The 19,300-nt window shown below is 44.0% G+C and overlaps 1 protein-coding gene and 1 long non-coding RNA gene across 3 annotated transcripts; one reads left to right on the top strand and one right to left on the bottom strand.

The window, feature by feature from the left end:
- Nucleotides 1–8,477: 8,477 nt before the first annotated feature.
- On the top strand, nucleotides 8,478–15,325 carry LOC124704122 (phytochrome A type 3). Of its 2 annotated transcripts, none has more exons than XM_047236360.1 (6): nucleotides 8,478–8,596; nucleotides 10,509–12,624; nucleotides 12,823–13,639; nucleotides 13,968–14,264; nucleotides 14,407–14,657; nucleotides 15,062–15,325. In XM_047236360.1, exons 2-5 carry the CDS (start codon nucleotides 10,566–10,568, stop codon nucleotides 14,621–14,623), a joined length of 3,390 nt encoding a protein of 1,129 aa, XP_047092316.1. In that variant the 5' UTR covers nucleotides 8,478–8,596; nucleotides 10,509–10,565; the 3' UTR covers nucleotides 14,624–14,657; nucleotides 15,062–15,325. The 2 variants fall into 2 exon arrangements, with proteins under 2 accessions (XP_047092316.1, XP_047092317.1); XM_047236361.1 differs by having other exon boundaries at nucleotides 8,482–8,596; nucleotides 10,512–12,624.
- LOC124704124 lies at nucleotides 9,772–15,955 on the bottom strand. The gene is made up of 5 exons (XR_007003476.1): nucleotides 15,908–15,955; nucleotides 15,311–15,423; nucleotides 10,554–10,734; nucleotides 10,279–10,372; nucleotides 9,772–10,024 (listed from the first exon to the last, which is right to left on the bottom strand). It is a non-coding gene; the product is annotated as an uncharacterized LOC124704124 (long non-coding RNA).
- Between the last annotated feature and the right edge of the window lie 3,345 nt (nucleotides 15,956–19,300).

The following is a 19,300-nucleotide window of genomic DNA, read 5'->3' on the forward strand; positions in this document are numbered from 1 at the left end:
AAAGATATCAAGGTGATGGATTAACACTCTTATGTATATAAGTTTCTAAAGTGGACAAATGATCCATAAAGAAACATGCACACACAAGAGGTTAACAAAATAGATAAGATATGATATCCAAGATGAAGTAATAACATATACCAAAGGATGTTTGCTTAAAAGAATATATAGCCTATGGCTCCACTTTTCACTTATGGTATATGAATGAACTTCAACCAAATAAAATCTCAAAAACATCACAACTAACAATAAGGGAAGTAAAGCTAGTTGGAATGTTTTGAGAAAGGCAACAAGTATCACAAATACGGATTTATTTCACAAATTCATCAATATTGCACACAAGAGCTCTTTGAGGAATTGATATGCAATAAATTGCTAGAGGGCATATTTGTGATAGGTGAATCATAAAATATGATATATATATATATATATATATATATAACCTATCATATGCATCTTCTCAAATTACTCAAATGTTCAATAAGAAGTTTTATTTTAAAAGGGTTTTTCAAGAACCGCAATATTTTCGAAATAAATAATTTCATGCCAAGATACAACCTACAAGAGGTTGGATGCTATATGAGAATGCATGAATAAGATACTTGTTACCGAGATAGCAATGGCTTGATGTAGTAGATAAGAGTTCATCGATCATCCTAGCTTGACTCCAATTCTCATATGGTGACAACACCTTCCTTATAGATGAGACAAGCCTCCATTGCATCTCCAATGTATCTAAAACATCATTCAAGTACATCTTGGTCCCCAAACTTATTGGGTCCTACATGGTTAGACTAACCACAATATATAGGACACACTCCATATAAACATGTGCATATTTAGATGAAATTTGAATTTCATGCACATCTTAGCCATTTAGGATTTGATGGAGTATATCCTACATAATGGATCAAAGAAAGCAAGCATGCTACAAGTATAAACAAATTACATATAAGCATGCACCAAAACTTTTAAAGATCCAAGAAAGATATACTTTGGACAAAACACCAAAAGAATTAAATAAGGCATAGAGGTGTCACAAAACAAATTTGTTGTCCAAATTATATCTAAGAAGCAAATCACAAACGATTTGTTCAACAAAGTTCAACAAGTGAACTAAGAAGAAACCATTGAGCATAAAGGATGAAATAAAAGCAAACATGCTCAAAGATTTATCTCATTCACCAAATAACGCATAGAAGAAGGAATGAGATAGCAAAACTCCCAAAGGAGCAAGGTTCGAACAAATAAACCAAACCCACTACACTTTTCACAATGGCACAATGTACCAAAAAAAAGGTTTGTCTTCCAAAACAAACACTTGATATGAATCAAGAGAATTTATCAAAAAGATTTTTCAAAAGGGACAAGGAAGACATATGGGAGCAACAAAGATTTCTTGGAAATAAAATAAGGAAGTAAGAAACAATCCAAGGTGAAGATGATCCAAAAATTCAACCACATACAAGGTTATCAATTGTCAAAGACAATGAGTATATTGGAAATGATTTCCGGTGGAGTATTGACAATGATAGTAAGGATCAACTTCACAATAAAAGGCATAGGATAAGTATATAGAATTAAGCACTATGCACGGATGAAGATTCTTGATAACTTCAACTAGTCAAACAATCACGCACGGCAATGATTAGAATAACTTGAGAGATATGTATTTGAGGAAAAACCGCACCAAGAATTTCTTATTCAAACAAGAACCCACAAGATGAGTAATAAAGGATTTTTATTAGGAACGGAGCTTGTTTGAGCAAACATGCCACCTAGGAACAAGATAGTTAAGAGCATCAACTCTAAGTGGCATAACCTCATATGTTCACATTTTCTAGGCTTGTGATATGTACAAAACATATTACTCCCCCATAATGTGATAAAACATTTCTTCTAAACAAGAGGCAACTAAAATTCAACTAGAGATGATTAATGGATATTTTAGAATTTGAATTTCTCATGAGTATGACACACCACATAGTGACTAGATAATCTTGCAATATCAATACTAAGTGGTGGTACCCATGTACACACATTTTAAAGAAAGAGAGATGCACAAAGCATATCACTCCCCCAAAATAGGATGTTCCATTAATCACTTCAAAGAGAGCCAAATAAGATATCATCGAGATGCATTAGGCTCCAAAACAATACACAAGTATATGATGAGTCAAACAAACATACTTGAATACACAAGATAGGTAAGTAAGACACAACACATACACACAAATATTTGGTACAAAACCAAACATGCAAAGGGGCAAGTAACTTACAATAAATATGATGAGTTGAAGTATAAGTTACCGCAAAGAGGAACATTGGATATAAGATATAGATGATAATCCATATGACTTGACTTGGTCAAAATATAATATATGAAGATCCCTTAATTCTTCATGAAGTAGCCAAGTCTCCAATGACCTCCACATACACCTATTGATCAATTTTGAGCTTGTTGGTCCCCAACCAAGTTGGGTCCTAAGAGGTTAGTCACAATAGGCTTGGCAACCCAAATGGTTCTTTTCTTGAAACCACTTTGAGTTCCAACAAACTTAGCAAACACATTGCCATCCTTATCCTTCCCTAGAGAATAATCATCATCAACAATTATAGGGTTAGATAAGGTACCACCTAAGCAAGAAGAAGAAGCAAAGTGCCCCTTCTCACGGCATAAGTAGCAAGTGTTCCCCTTTCTCTTCTTTATTGATTTCTTCTCTTGGGGAACAATATCTTGAGTCTTCTTGGGAAGTGGCCTATCTTTAACTTGAGGTCGAGCATGAGCTTGACCTTGACCTTGTGGCCGTTTCCCTTGTTGTTTCTCACTCAAGTGCTTCTTCTTCTTCAATGGGCATGATCTAACATGATGCCCTTCAACCTTGCACTTGAAGCAAACCAACTTGGCCGGATCCTTGACTTTGTCTTGGCCCTTCTTCTTGTTGCTCTTTCTCTTGGACTTGTTCTTGTTATTGGAGTTGAATCCAAGTCCACTCTTGTCATTGGGGGATTGTTGCGCACTCAACATCTTGTCAAGTGCGGATTTCCCTTCATGACGCCTTTCCAAGTCTTTCTTCAAAGAAAGGACTTGGGCCTCGAGCTCTTTTATTTCCTCTACATGGTTAGTAGAAATACAAGTACTAGAGGAAGTAGAAGCTTCATTGTTGGAGCAACAAGGTAAAGCAAGTAATCCAACACAAGGTGTATCACTAGTTTGACTAGATGGATTACAAGGACTAGCACATGACAATATAACATTTTGGGTAGAGGTTGTGCTAATGTCCACATGAGGCTCACAAGATGTTACCTTAGCGATACTAGCCTCATGAGCTAACTTTAGCCCATCATAGGAAATTAGAAGATCATCATGAGAGCTTGAGAGCTTTTTATGACTTTCTTCCAATTCCCTATAATTGCTAGTTAGCAACTCAAGTTGAGCCCTTAGCTCAACATTCTCCTTTAAGGTAGATGCTTCACAAGAATTAGAGTTAGTAGCACAAGCATCAACAATAGTTTTCTCATTTTCATGCATATAGGAATCAATTTTTTGTGTAAGCATAAAATTAGTATGCTTCTCATCTTTTAGCTCATGCTTGAGGAGAGTGAATCTCATTTCCCCATTTTCAACATGGGACTCCAACTCCACTATGGTTTCCCTATATTTATTCAAGGTATCCATAGAGTGTTCGAGATTAGCACGAGCTTCTTTATTACCATGAAGAGAAGCATATACCATTGCCATATTATGCACCAAGGTATTATATTCTTCATCATTATCATCATCATCATTCTCATCGTTAGAGGATGTGTTAGGAGTCAAAGTAGGAGATACCTTTGATCCTTTTGCCATAAGGCACATGTGCATACCGGAGGATGAAGATGAAGAAATTCTTGAATCCTCATTTGAAAACATGTCTTGATCCATAGAGTGTTCGGTTTCCTCTACATTGTTAATCAACAAACAACTAGAGGAAATAGAAGCAATTTGATTATGGGAGCAAGACAAGGCAAGCGTATCATCATGGGATTTATGTAAGCAATTTACACATGATATGCAAGGACTATCAACACAAGCATGTAGAATATTTTCAATGCTAGATGTGTTTAAGTCCAAAGAGGAAGCATTGCAATGGAATAGAGATGAAGGATCATCACTATTGAGCACAATATCAACATTGCAATTTCCCTCACCACTCACCATATCATTACCTTGTGTCTTGCAACACGTTGGTGAAGTGGAAGTAGATGATATATCATCACGGCCGGAGGTGGAAGCAACTTGGAGCTCTACATGATGTGAATGGGAAGAGAGCTCCTCGGAGACACCACCGACCAAATGAGAAATGGATCCACCAAACATTTCTTTAAGCTTGATCCACATCTCATGAGACGACTTTCGCTTTATATATATCAAGAACCTACGAAAATCGGGTCTCAAGGAGAATAAAAGCTCATTAGATACTAGAGCTTCAAGATGTAAGTTTTTCTCATCCTCTAAAGATAGATTTTGAGGATCCATCGGAGGAGAAAACCTACATCTAGAAATTGCTCAATGTTTGGACACAAGGTCCGAAGATTGCAAAGCAAGCAATTTCGCCACAAATGATAATTTGTGCCAACAAAGATAATTGTGTCATTGTGCACTATACTAGCCGACATCTTTACTCTCAAGGCGGTGAAGCCTAAAACAAGGAGAGACCTTGCTCGATACCAATTGAAAGATCGAGATGTCGCCTAGAGGGGGGGTGAATAGGCAATTACAAACTCTTGCGGATTTGTCTTGTAAGAATGCGGAATTAAACTATCGTTTAGTTTACAAGCACAAACCCTAAATATGCTAAGCTCAACTAAGTGTAACAATAGCAACTAGAGCTAAGCAAGATAGGCACAAGATATATGTAGCACAAGTGATAGCAAGATATATGTACTTCAAGCACGATGGCTATCACAAGGAAAGAGAGCTCGGCATAGAAATAACCGAGGCACGCGGAGACGAGGATGTATTCCCGTGTTCCCTTCCTTTGCAAGAAGGTACGTCACGTTTGGAGGAGTGGAGGTCCCACGAAGGATTCCCCGCGCCATGAAGGCTCACCCTATTCTCCGAACCACACCCACGAAGGATAATGGCCCTTTCCTTATGGTTAGCTTTTCCTCCGCTCCGGAGATGGCAAGCTCCACAACCACTTCACAAGCTCCATGAAGGAGAAGCCCGGGCCTCTTCACAATCTTCTTGAAGAGATCACCGGAGCACCAATCACCAAGCCAACTAGGAGGTCACCCTCCAAGAGTAAAAAGCTCACGATCTCTCACTCGAACTAATCATGGTAGAGAGCTCAACACTATGCAATGATGCAAAGCAAGAACACTAGAGGTGTCAAGTCCTTCACACTCAAATCCCACCAAAGCAACGAATGCTAGGATGAGATTGGAGAGGAAGAACAAAGGGGAAAGTCAACCAAAGACTCCAAGATCTAGATCCCAAGAGATTCCCTCACTTAGAGAAGAAATGGTTTGGTGGAAGTGTAGATCTAGATCTCCTCTCTCAAATCCTCAAGAATGAGCAAGAATGGTTGGAGGAATCAAAGGGGAGAGCAAGTTCTTCAAAATGGAACAATGGAGGAGAGAGAATGGGAAGAACTACTTGTCTCAAGGTGGGAGAAATGTATTTATAGCAAGGGAGGAAGAAATAACCGTTGGGGAGAAAACAGTGTAAAAACCGCATAAAAAACGGGCAAAAAAAGAGGCCCAACTGGTTGCCAGGCTGGCCGACCGGACTGGGCGCTGAGGAGGCCGGTGGCCCGTCCGGTCCGACCGGCCCAGCAGCCGGGCGGGGCAAAGCACGCGCATAGGGCAGCAAATGGCTTGAGGGCGCTCGGGCGCTGGTGGGCTGCGCGAGGAGGAGATGGCCCAGCCCGGCCAGGAGGCCGGTCAGGCCGGGGCGACTGCCGAGCAAGTCGGCGGGCTCCGCGCGCTGGGCCGGACGAGGCAGCAGGCCGGTCAACTGGCCGGGTGGGCCGGCGCCTGGCCCGGTTGGCGCCCGGTCCGGTTGGCGCCCGGTCCTGGCCGGGTGGGCCGGTGCATGGCCTGGCAGGCCGGGTGGCCGACCGGCTGCCCCTCCTCCTATTTTTCTTTTTCCTTTTTATTCTTTTCCCTTTTTCCTTTTTCTTTAATAACTAATGCTCCCGAACTCCGATTCGAATGAAACCAATTTTGTTTGGAAGATAACAACAAATGCTATCCTATGGAAAGTGAAAGCACAAGAATCTGTAGGAGGGGATTTTATCATGAATATAAAAGGTAGAACCTTATATCATGAATAACCGGTAAAATCGCCCAACCTCGAAAACGCAATAGAAGATGCATGCGAACTCCGTTTTCGATGAACTTGGGCTTGTTGTAAAGCTAGCAACAAGATCAAGAACCTTACACATAGAAACACCAAGAGGCAATAAGGATATGCAAAGTATGCAAAGGATTGAGCTCCCTAAGACGATGTGATCAAGTTACCCAACCGAAAGCCCCTCTTAATAGTGCGGCTATCTATCCTATAATCCGGTCTCCCATCAACCACCTTGAGACCGGTAAAAGGAAAACCTATCAAGATCATACCTTTGCCTTGCGCATCCCGCTTGATCTTGATGATAACTCTTCAAGCTCTACACAAGCCGGAATGCCTCACTTGATCAATGTTGCTTCGTGAAGACTCACAAATACTCCCCATACACTATGATGGGAAAGCTCCATTGATGCACATCTTCACATGTCCATTATCACCAAATGGACGGCAAGCTTCAAGCATGTGATTCACTCAAGATGCTCATCTTGAACTTGCCCAACTCAACCTTGTATCGATGATCTTGATGCCAATACACAAGGTATACCTTTATCTTCATGGCATCCATACTTGAATCCAACACATGAAGTACAAGTAGTACCTATGGAATATTCCTTCATATAAACTCAATGAAAACATTAGTCCATAGGGGTTGTCATTAATTACCAAAACCACACATAGGGGCAATGTACCCTTACACCATGGCACCCTAGCTAGATCCGCGTGAGGTAGCTCGAACCACTGGGAAACCAGTGCAAACCGCCTCACGCGTGTTGCTCCTCGCCGTCGAAGGCCAGAGGACGCTGTGAATCCCGGGAGGTGGATGCACACGTCGTCATGGGGAGATTAGAGAAAGGGTCGAAGCGGGAGCACAAGGCTAGGGTAAGACGAAGGAGGAGAAAGCAGAGCCTCCCCGCCGCCGCTGGTGGGTTGAGGGGGCACGGGGACGGGGCTAGTGGGGTCTAGGGTTTGGGGTCCTCCGGCATCGCCCGAGCGGGGGCGGCACGGGAGGAACCGAGGAAGGAGGGGTAACACAAACAATACGCAATTTTAGATGTTAAAACAGGAGTAGAAACTTATAGAAAAAACTTTATTGTGGTGAGATACAAGAATTCACGTCAAGGTTGTGCATCGCCTTGCCTAGTGTCTCCATATACGCGTCTTGATGTCGAGAACATATCTAGTACTCCCACCCCTTCGTATGCTACGGTTGCTACCGTATAAAAAGTATTGTATACATGTTAAAAATTATACGAAAAATTGTGAGTCTTATAGCATGTCCTACAACATCCAAATTTCATGTCCGAATTTGCGACACTGAGAAATAAAGAAAATCAGTATGAAGATGCTAGTGTCACAGAGACATACTTCATAGAACACTCATGCAATGTTTTGGCATGAAATAAGATTTTGTAGGACATGTATAAAATACTTTTTTATATTTGACATGTATAACAAACCGTAGCAGTAGTACCAAGGGGTGGCAGCACTAGATATTCCCTCTCGATGTCGTCTTCTCCATGCTTGTCAGCTTGGGAAAGCTTGTAGGACACTCTCTTTCCCTCTTATATACCATTCAGTTCTAACCACATTTCAACGTCGGCATCTTGGATTCCTTTTCCGTCATCGAATTAACAAATCAGCAGCACTCCTGCAACTAAAACGACATCAGCAGAGGGGAGAAAGATCGTCGAGCTAAAAATGAATAACAACAAGATAGCGTCTACATATATCAGTCTAACAAACTCCTTAACTTACATTAAGGTGAACAAAATTATTACTACAATTTCAACATGAGTATACTAAACTAAAATCTAGTAGTCCCCTATTTTAACCCCTGAAACGAGCAGGCATTCTGGTTTTGCATTGAGGAAGGGGGGAGGGAACAGGGTGATCTTATACTAGTACAACAGCAGCAAGAGAATAGCAAAACGGTAAGAAAAAAGAAAGTCAAAGTAGCACGGACCGATCAGCCCGTTGAGGTGGAGGGCACACCAACCCAATGGGAAGCAGGTCAATTAGGTTAATCAGGTGTGAAGATCCGAAAGGCTGCGTCCAATTAAGCGTCGACAGCTCCCATCGCTCTCCCATCCGCTCCGGTCATGGGCGCGCCATGCCACGCCACGCCGGTGTATTTATTTGCATAAGACCCAGCCATGGGGCTCCCACTCCCACTCCCAGTCCTAGTTGAGCTCACAACACTCCTTGCTCCTCCTCTCCGCCTGCACGGCCCCGCCAGCTCTCCATTACCGCCAGTACCAGGTACCCTTTCCCTTCCTTCTTCCTCCTTCCTTCCTGCTGCGCGTTTGTATGATTTGGATGTATGTTGGCGATACCAGCTGCTAGTTTCAGAAAGTTTCATGCGTCTTTGATCTTGGGAGACGAGCGGTTGGGGAGGTGGGGTTCTTGTTCTGTGTTCGTCATCAGGATTAGCATGATAGTCGTACTCGTACGCATGAATTTGTGGCGCCGGGGGCCAAGTAAGCGAACTTGTTTGTACTGTATTAGTGGTATGTAAAAAATGGTGGTTCAGAATCCCCTTTCCAGATTGACCAGTGAAAAGAGAGCGTCTCCCTTTTTTGCGAGCTGAAAAGAGAGCGTCTCCCTGCCGAGCTGATTTAGGATTTAGGCCTGAGCGGGGAAGGGAGGTGGTCAGGTCGGTGGTGGTGCCTTCGAGCGCCCGGTGAGGCGGTGACCCTGCTGATTCCTGTCCATGCGCCATGCCAATGTCGGAAACCAGAATCTCAAGCGGTCTCTTTGTCCTACTGGACACACTTTTGTCTGCTTCGCTTGTTTGCTTCTGGCGATAGAGATATCTCCATGAACTAGCATGGAGACTTTTTGTTGTTTCGGTTCCTCAATCATCATCTAGTTTATTCATGGTCTCGTAGGTTTATTGCCTTCCTGTAATATCTGTGAAGTTTCATTCTTGAACTGTGTTGTACCTTGACAACCAGGAGCTTTTGTTACACGCCACAAACGTGGTAACTCAAAATCCACACATGTACGACAAATATACCGAAATGGAACCATGATCCGGAGAAGTATATTACTGGAAGTGTCAATCAATCAGGGTTGGCCGTTCCTTGCTAGTAGAATTTATTGGCCTATAGGGAATTCTCTCGTGTTGAAATAATACAGTTAGTCAGTTACACAACAGAAAGGTCAAAGCTAACCTTGCCAATACTATATACACGTTGTTTTTTCCCAGATATGTAAAACCATTTCTTTGATTTGCATGATTGAGTGATGGATGACTCTTCTGTTAAAAATTAGCAGACCTTCTTCTGTTTGAGTATGATGGATGTTACACCCACTGCCAGATACAAGCGAAAGCTTTCCAGCTAAGCTAGGAGTCAGAACGGAACTAATCACTTCGACTCAGAATCATCAAGGGTCGATCGAAGAGCAAGTAAAGCGATAAGATAGGCAAGAAATAAAAATACTCGGAATAGCGGAGTAAGAAATGCAAAAATGAAGAAATGGAAATTACAACTGTTTGGCAACTTTTATTAAGCGGTACATTTTTTTGGAAAATATCATCTGGTTACACTAATGTTACTACTGATTTGAGAAGTGACCCAGCTAAATTACCTAACTCACCACTTTGAAAATCTTGAAGTAGTAGATTTGGTGGGTTGCGGAGGCATGGGAAGTGTCTTTAGAAGCTCTTTGTTTTCTTTTCTTTTTCTGCGAAAAAGTTCACCGATCTATTAATACTCGTCAACAGTAGTACAAAGAGCTCAAAAAGTAATAAACGTTACAAATAGTTCCTTGGATCAGCTAGCGACAACTACATACACTAGCGCGAGCCAAAGCTCTCTGAGTTTGCAGGAGATGTGTTTCTTATTAGTACTTGCTTTCTCTATGAAGAGTGTGCTGGCACCGGAAATTTAGAGTTTCAGGCATTCTCTATCACGAGTGTGTTGGCGCCGGAAACTTACAATTGCAGGCAGTGAAAGAGTTCAGCTTCTTCTTTCTTTCCCCTGGCGTAGCTTTGTATGTACTGTCTTCAATCTTCTAATGTCTGTCACCCTTCTGAAAACAGGAAAAGGAACACATTTTATTAGCATTTCATCATGTTGAATATATTTAGCATTCCAAGCTGTTAGTGCTTTACTGTACCTTTATGTTTTCATAATTAATGTTTACCATTTCTCATTTATATGTGCAGCAGGAGTGACACACAGCATATACGACTGTTGAGTGGTTGAACTACCTGAGGCAGGGGATGTCTTCCTCAAGGCCTGCTTCAAGTTCTTCCAGCAGAAACCGCCAGAGCTCCCGGGCAAGGGTATTAGCACAAACAACCCTTGATGCTGAACTCAATGCTGAATATGAAGAATCTGGTGACTCCTTCGACTACTCCAAGCTGGTTGAAGCACAGAGGGACGCTCCACCTGTGCAGCAAGGGCGGTCGGAGAAGGTCATAGCCTACTTACAGCACATTCAGAAAGGAAAGGTAATCCAAACATTTGGTTGCCTATTGGTCCTTGATGAGAAGACCTTCAACGTCATCGCGTTTAGTGAGAACGCACCAGAAATGCTTACTACGGTCAGCCATGCGGTACCCAGTGTTGATGACCCCCCAAGGCTGGGTATTGGCACCAATATACGGTCACTTTTCAGTGACCAAGGTGCCACAGCACTGCATAAGGCACTAGGGTTTGCTGATGTTTCTTTGTTGAATCCTATCCTAGTACAGTGCAAGACCTCAGGCAAGCCTTTCTATGCCATTGTTCATCGAGCAACTGGTTGTTTGGTGATAGACTTTGAGCCTGTAAAGCCTACAGAATTTCCTGCCACTGCTGCTGGGGCTTTGCAGTCTTACAAGCTTGCTGCCAAGGCAATCTCCAAGATCCAGTCATTGCCAGGTGGAAGCATGGAGGTGCTATGCAATACTGTGGTTAAGGAAGTTTTTGACCTTACAGGGTATGATAGGGTTATGGCTTACAAGTTCCATGAAGATGACCATGGTGAGGTCTTTGCCGAGATCACAAAGCCTGGTCTTGAGCCTTATCTAGGCCTGCACTATCCAGCCACTGATATTCCTCAAGCAGCCAGGTTTCTTTTCATGAAGAACAAAGTACGGATGATTTGTGATTGCCGTGCGAGATCCATAAAGGTCATCGAAGCTGAGGCACTCCCCTTTGATATTAGCTTGTGTGGTTCAGCACTCAGGGCACCACACAGTTGTCACCTTCAGTATATGGAGAACATGAATTCGATTGCATCCCTTGTCATGGCTGTTGTGGTTAATGAGAATGAAGAGGATGATGAAGCTGAGTCTGAACAACCAGCGCAACAGCAGCAGAAGAAGAAACTATGGGGCCTCCTTGTTTGCCACCATGAGAGCCCAAGATATGTCCCTTTTCCGCTGCGTTATGCTTGTGAGTTCTTAGCTCAGGTGTTCGCTGTCCATGTCAACAGGGAGTTTGAATTAGAGAAACAGTTGCGTGAGAAGAGCATACTGAGGATGCAAACAATGCTCTCTGATATGCTGTTCAGAGAAGCCTCTCCCCTGACTATTGTATCAGGGACACCCAATATCATGGACCTAGTCAAATGTGATGGTGCTGCTCTCCTTTATGGGGGCAAAGTATGGCGTCTGCGTAATGCTCCAACCGAGTCTCAGATACATGATATAGCCTTCTGGCTATCAGATGTTCACAGGGATTCCACTGGCCTGAGTACTGACAGCCTCCATGATGCTGGCTATCCTGGAGCTTCTGCTCTTGGTGATATGATTTGTGGAATGGCAGTGGCTAAGATCAACTCCAACGATATTCTTTTTTGGTTCAGGTCACATACGGCTGCCGAAATCAGATGGGGAGGTGCAAAGAATGATCCGTTGGACATGGATGACAGCAGAAGGATGCACCCTAGGTTGTCTTTCAAAGCCTTCCTTGAAGTTGTCAAGATGAAGAGCTTGTCTTGGACTGACTATGAGATGGATGCTATTCATTCATTGCAACTTATACTTCGAGGGACACTGAATGATGCCAGCAAGCCAAAGCGGGAATCTAGTTTAGATAACCAGATTGGTGATCTAAAACTTGATGGGCTTGCTGAACTGCAGGCGGTGACCAGTGAAATGGTTCGTCTAATGGAAACAGCAACTGTTCCAATCTTGGCAGTAGATGGCAATGGACTGGTCAACGGGTGGAATCAGAAAGCAGCGGAGTTGACTGGGCTAAGAGTTGATGATGCAATAGGAAGACACATACTTACACTTGTGGAGGAGTCCTCTGTACCAGTTGTCCAGAGGATGCTATATCTAGCTCTGCAGGGTGAGTAAACTTGTTTTCTTTATTTACACCTTCCTCTCCTTTAGCATGCTTCTTAGTCAGCAACTTTGTTTTATCTTTTTTATAATATAATTTGTGTACTGAACTTAACTGGTTATTGTGCCACCTGCTTACACAATTTATACTAGATAACTTAGTAGTATCGGTCATGGGTCTCTAAATATTTCATTGATGAAGCAGGTAAAGAAGAGAAAGAAGTTCGATTTGAGGTAAAGACTCATGGCCCGAAGAGGGATGATGGTCCAGTTATCTTGGTTGTGAATGCTTGTGCCAGTCGTGACCTTCATGATCATGTTGTTGGAGTGTGCTTTGTTGCCCAGGATATGACTGTCCATAAGTTGGTGATGGACAAGTTTACTCGGGTTGAGGGTGACTACAAGGCAATCATTCACAACCCAAACCCACTCATTCCTCCTATATTTGGTGCTGACGAATTTGGATGGTGTTCTGAGTGGAATGCTGCAATGACCAAGCTGACTGGGTGGAACAGAGATGAGGTGCTCGATAAGATGCTTCTCGGCGAAGTGTTCGACAGTGGCAATGCCTCCTGCCTTTTGAAGAACAAAGATGCATTTGTAAGTCTATGTGTTCTTATCAACAGTGCATTAGCTGGCGAAGAAACAGAAAAGGCTCCATTCGGCTTCTTCGACCGAAGCGGAAAGTACATTGAGTGTCTTCTATCAGCAAACAGAAAAGAAAATGACGGTGGTCTCATCACTGGAGTATTCTGTTTTATTCATGTTGCTAGTCATGAGCTGCAACATGCACTACAGGTGCAGCAAGCCTCGGAGCAGACGTCGCTAAAAAGGCTGAAGGCTTTCTCCTACATGAGACATGCGATCAACAACCCTCTCTCAGGCATGCTCTACTCTAGAAAAGCATTGAAGAACACAGATTTGAATGAAGAACAGATGAAGCAGATCCATGTCGGAGATAATTGTCACCACCAGATAAACAAGATACTTGCAGACTTGGATCAAGATAACATCACCGAAAAGTACCCTTCTTGCCAAATCTTCTAAACTGTTCTATTAGGTTCTTGTGTTTACTTTGGCTTACCATGTTTGCAGACCTCGTAGGTTGATGTTGTTGTTAGTTGTCCCAATTTCCTTCGCTTTCATGCCTATATGCCTCCTTATGTGATTAAAATTAAACAATGGATACGGTTTCATTTACACAACTTGTTAGCTATGCTGCTTTCGGGAGACTTAGCCAGTATGGTTTCACTTACTACTAAAGCTTACATTTATATTTGTGAGTTCCTATCTGCATATTAGAATAATGTTATATCAAAAATTAACTTGTTTTGTCATTTGTGGTCACAGATCTAGCTGTCTGGATTTGGAGATGGCTGAATTTGTGTTGCAAGATGTGGTGGTGGCTGCTGTAAGTCAAGTACTGATAACCTGCCAGGGTAAAGGGATCAGAGTCTCTTGCAACCTGCCAGAGAGATTTATGAAGCAGTCAGTCTATGGAGATGGTGTTCGACTCCAGCAGATCCTGTCTGACTTCCTGTTTATTTCAGTGAAGTTCTCTCCTGTTGGAGGTTCTGTTGAGATTTCTTCCAAGCTGACAAAGAACAGCATCGGAGAAAATCTTCATCTTATTGACCTTGAACTTAGGTATATATTGATCGTGCAATTTCAGTTTGCATGCATAGGCCTCCTAATTTCTGCCAAGGAAACCTTCAAAGTATGACTTCTTAATTGTCTCTTGTTTACGGGATTGCTTAGTGATAGTTATTCTTGTCTTTATTGTTATCAGGGTCAAGCATCAGGGATTAGGAGTCCCAGCGGAGCTCATGGCACAAATGTATGAGGAGGATAACAAGGAGCAGTCAGAGGAGGGCTTGTGCCTCCTAGTTTCTAGAAACCTATTGAGGCTCATGAATGGCGATGTACGCCATCTAAGGGAAGCTGGCGTATCAACCTTCATCCTCACTGCTGAACTTGCTTCGGCTCCAACAGTAATGGGACAATGATGAAGAAACAAGTGCAACATATGGTTATCAGATGGTACGTGAAATAACAACTCTTAGTGTACCCTGATGTGTTTCCCTTGTCACACTGATGGCTGTGCATCTTTGCTTACCTATGAAACCCACAACTACAATATGTAGCCTTCAATTGCTTACGTTGTTGATAAAAGAAATCATTGTCTCCCAAACACAATGGCTATGGAAATGACACTAAATGAAGGGCTATGGATAGCATATTTTTAATGTTTTTCTCACTGAAAACGAAGATATTTTCTGGTCTCTGTACTATCTTGTTTTAGCACAAAGTGCAGCAATGTGGCTCATTCAGCTTTTCAGCATTGAGATATGCTAGACGCCTAGACCTTGTTTACTCAATTTTCAGAAGTACTAATGCTAATGTGGCCTTTTGCTAAAGAATTCTCTGTTCTGCTCTTTATGCAGCGCTGATTCAGTTCAAAGATAGCCATGTGCAATAGTGAGTTGGTGGCATTATCTCGAGAGGATGCAATGTACTTGTAGCATGTAGTAGAATCAGTGAATGCTGCAACAAGGTTGGGCTGTTAGATTGCTTGTCAGGGTTAAGACCGTGTGACACAGATTGGTAATGTACTTCTGTTGTATTATGTTTCTGTCATCCTACCGTGTAAGGTTCAAGTTTAAATTTGCATGAATAAAGATGTGCAGACGTACCTGCACTTTGGTCTCCGTCCTTGCGCCGTGCTGCACTGCTGCTAGCTCATGGTTTGGCCACCGGTTTGCCCCACCACCTGGTTCTTCAGATGTTGTTAGGCTAGTTTCTGAGGCTGACAACATTCTGAACTCAGATGCATATTCTGATGATGAATTTTCAGTAAGCTCGACGGCATGTTGCGGCTTACGCTCCAGGAAATGGTGACGGCAAATGTAAAATAAAAGAACTCCAAAACAAGCTCAGCTGTGCATTACAAGTACTGAATATGTATGTGGGTGCTACAGTTTCAGATTGCAAAGTACTAAATATGCATGCGGGTGCACGAATTGGGAAACGGAAATTCCGCTCGCCGCCCCAAGCACGAAATTTCGGCTTCCGTTTCGCTTTGCTTAACAGCATCAGGTATTCAGATTGCAGTTGCAGCATCTACTAAACAACTATCCACATTTTAAAAAAAATACGGAGTAGTATCCAGAGTTCCAGGCTGCAGCGCAAAGCAATGTTTAACTTAGCCCGGAAAGATTATGCCAGCGATGCGAGCCAGTGTTAGAGATACGAGAGACGGCAATAAAATAGGGTGAAGGAAGAAGCGTTACGTTTGAAGCCTGTGAGTTCTCTTCGGGATCTCTCCGCGGCGGCGGTTGCGGACGCGTGCACGCGTGCACGCGTAGGTTAGCGGCAGCGCCTGTGGAGGCGGACGGCCGACGAGAGCGCCGGCGGCGGCCGGGATGAAGTTGGATAGGTGGGCAGGGGCGGCGCGGCGGGCGTGTGGGAACAGATATAGAAAGGGCAAAATGGACCGTGCCGAGTCAAATCCTATATAACTAAGAAGATCATCCCCACTAACCTATTTCTCTCAACATGCAGCCTATCCACCTCAGCAAATAAGCCACCTCAACAATTTTCATGCAAGCCGTGCATTCGATTTATGTTCTGCCGTCATCCCCTTGATGCATTTTTTTTAGGGTCATCCCCATGCATGTTCGTCGGTTTCCTTTTGGTTCACTTATTCCGTGAGGCCCATTTATTTGGCCTATATGCACCCGTTGCTCCATCTTCTTTGATGCCCACCTGATGGAACGAGTCCTATAAAAAAACACTGCCGTTATTATGCCTCCTCCTCTCCTCCACTGTCTCTGAGATAAAATCAATGGAGCCATATGAAGAGTCCTCGTGTGGAGGTAGAACAAGGGACATTACGTGCCAATAAAGACCTTGCTCCAACTGCAAGACGTGCGGTATCCATTCGTGTGGAGGCTCTACCATGATCTCCAACAGTTCTGCGGTTCTGCCCATTTGTTCAGTGCTTTCATCTATCTTTCCCCTGTCCATGAATCAGAGCCCTCTCATGTCCGCTGTAGCTAGCTATGACCAGAGAAGGAGCGCTAGCCTACATGTTGAGCTCTTGATTGGATGATCCCCTCTAATAATTTCAGAGGAAAACAGAATGAATTTTATGTTCTACTGTTTTACCCCTCTCAAGCTTATATTCGTCTGCCATGCAAATATGAACCCTTCCAGGTACAATTAGCTTTACTTTTTTTTTGAGTGAAGCCAGAGTTTACTCAAAGTGCAGACTAGCAATTGGTAATAGAAACTTTCATCGAGCTATTGTGTTACATGCTTTTGTTATTTCAGGATGAGATCCATTGACCAGGTATGATTATACCTCAATTTGAGATGCAGCGTTGCAAATTGACCTGGATATCTTTGTTGTTGTATATTTAAGAGTCTCAGTTTGGGTTTGACATCGGACTATCTTTTTTTTTTTCGAGGGTACGCCAAATTGGCGTACCAAATCTTTATAGCAGGAGAGCAAAGTTCATTTACAAGACGCCAGACTACAATGCGAACAAAGTGCTGGCCCAAACTCCACACACACCTAAGGACCTACTCTCGCGGCATCAGTTGCCTCCCTCCGACTCTAGCCATTTTCCACAGGCTAAACTCCTCGGCGATCCTCCGAAGAAGCTCCGTCGTGTTGCACTGCTCCGCCGTGTTGCCAAACACCCTAGCATTCCGTTGTTTCCACAAGCGCCAGGCCGTGAGCAGCACGAGCGTATCGAAGCTCCTCCTGTCCTTTTTGCGCACCAGACTTCGTGCTGCCTCCCACCAAGGCTCGAAACGACTGTCTCTCCCCGGCTCCACAATGTTGAGACCTGCAGCAGTTAGGCAGCCAAACCACGCTTGACGAGCATATGGGCATTGCATGAGGACGTGGTCCACGGTATCCTCTTCTTGTAGACATACAGCACATGGATCCACATTCTCCTGAAGACCATGCCGCTGCCTCCGATCTGAGGTCCAAAGACGATATCTCAAGGCTAGCCAGGCGAAGATCTTCCCTTTAGGTGGGGCAAAAGATTTCCAGATGGCCTCAAACATATTGAATTCCACCGTGCCCTGACAAAGCATACGGTATGTGTCTTTAGCGGAATATACTCCCGTGGTGGATCCGGTCCAGAAGAAGGAATCCGGGACCTGGTTGTTCCTGGGCACCACCTCAATCTCCTCCCATAGATTTACACATTGTGCGCAGGCTTCGATCGATAAATCCATGTCTATGTCAGACAACCAGTCGTTCTCCAACAGAGCCTCTGCAACCCTTCTGCTATTCTTTTTCCGCGTGGAAACCATCGAGAACACCAAGGGGGCTATCTGTTCCGCTGATCTGCCGTTGATCCAGTGATCCCTCCAGAAGAGGATGCTCGTCCCATCTCCAACCGTGATCCGAGCCAGACTCTGGAACACTGCCACGGCCTCCGGATCGCGTGCCAACGATAAACCCTGCCAAGGTCGGCTCGGGTCCGTTCTCTGAAGCCATGCCCATCTAGCTCTTAGCGCCAGCCCATGTAGCTTGATATCTTTCACACCCAAACCACCAAGACGCTCTGGCTTACAAATGCTCTCCCATGCCACTAAGCACTGGCCGCCATTGATCTGTCTCTTGCCTACCCAGAAGAACGAGCGGATATGTCTGATCACCTCCTCCACTAGCCAGTCGGGTGGTTTATCAACCAAGATGTGATGGATTGGCCTCGCTAAGATCACTGATTTGATGAGCGTAAGTCTCCCTGCTCTGCCAATGAGACACCTCTGCCACGCCGGGAGCACGTGAACCACGGCGTCCAGGAGGGGTTGCCACTCTGCCCTTGTCAAGGGCCTCAAAGCAAGCTGCAAGCCTAAGTACCTAATGGGAAAGTCGGCATGCTGGCACCCGAGGATCTGTTGTGTCCTGATTTTGTCCTCGTCCGTTCCTCTGATCAAGGTGGCTGTGGTTTTGGTGTAATTGACTTGCAGCCCGGACGCCTCGCCGAAGATAGACAGGATTTGCTTTATTGTCCATAGCTCCTGCTCCGCCGGCCTCAAGAAAATGACCACATCATCGGCATAGATTGATATTCTTTGTAGGGCTGTTATGCCCGCCAAGTTCGTGAGCATCTGTTCGTTCACGGCTTTCGCCAAAACAGCCGTCAGAACCTCCATCCCCAATACAAATAACATCGGCGAAGTCGGGTCCCCTTGCCGAAGTCCTCTAGCGTGCACGATCCTTCTTCCCGGCACCCCGTTCACAATAACTGAAGTATTCGCTGTTTGCAGCAGCAGCATGATCCATTTGAGAAACAGGGGCCCAAACCCTAGCCTCCGAAGTACCTCAAACAGGAATCCCCATGAAATACTGTCAAAAGCTCTAGACAGATCCAATTTAAGAAGGAGGCCTGATTGGCGCCGCTGATTGATTCTTCTTGCCACCTGCCTTACCAGCAGGAAATTGTCGTGGAGGCACCTTCTTTTCACAAATGCCGATTGATTCGCGCTGATAATGTCCGGCAGTATCTTGCGCAGTCTGTTAGCTACCACTTTGGAGAAGAGCTTTGAAAAGCTATGCACTAAACTGATTGGTCTATAATCCCCAATGGTTGCAGCATCTTGCTTCTTCGGGATCAAGGTGATCAAGGCCCTATTCAACCTGGCAAAGCCTCTGCCAT

Source organism: Lolium rigidum, chromosome 3 (assembly GCF_022539505.1).
Source record: "Lolium rigidum isolate FL_2022 chromosome 3, APGP_CSIRO_Lrig_0.1, whole genome shotgun sequence".
Classification (NCBI taxonomy): domain Eukaryota; kingdom Viridiplantae; phylum Streptophyta; class Magnoliopsida; order Poales; family Poaceae; genus Lolium; species Lolium rigidum.

What these genes read in the sequence shown, in the direction of transcription:
- LOC124704122 (XM_047236360.1), top strand. Translation starts at nt 10,566, where the DNA reads ATGTCTTCCTCAAGGCCTGCTTCAAGTTCTTCCAGCAGAAACCGCCAG. An exon ending in CAAGATAACATCACCGAAAA is followed by an intron (nt 13,640 to 13,967) that starts GTACCCTTCTTG and finishes TTGTGGTCACAG; the next exon opens with ATCTAGCTGTCTGGATTTGG. An exon ending in CTTATTGACCTTGAACTTAG is followed by an intron (nt 14,265 to 14,406) that starts GTATATATTGAT and finishes TATTGTTATCAG; the next exon opens with GGTCAAGCATCAGGGATTAG.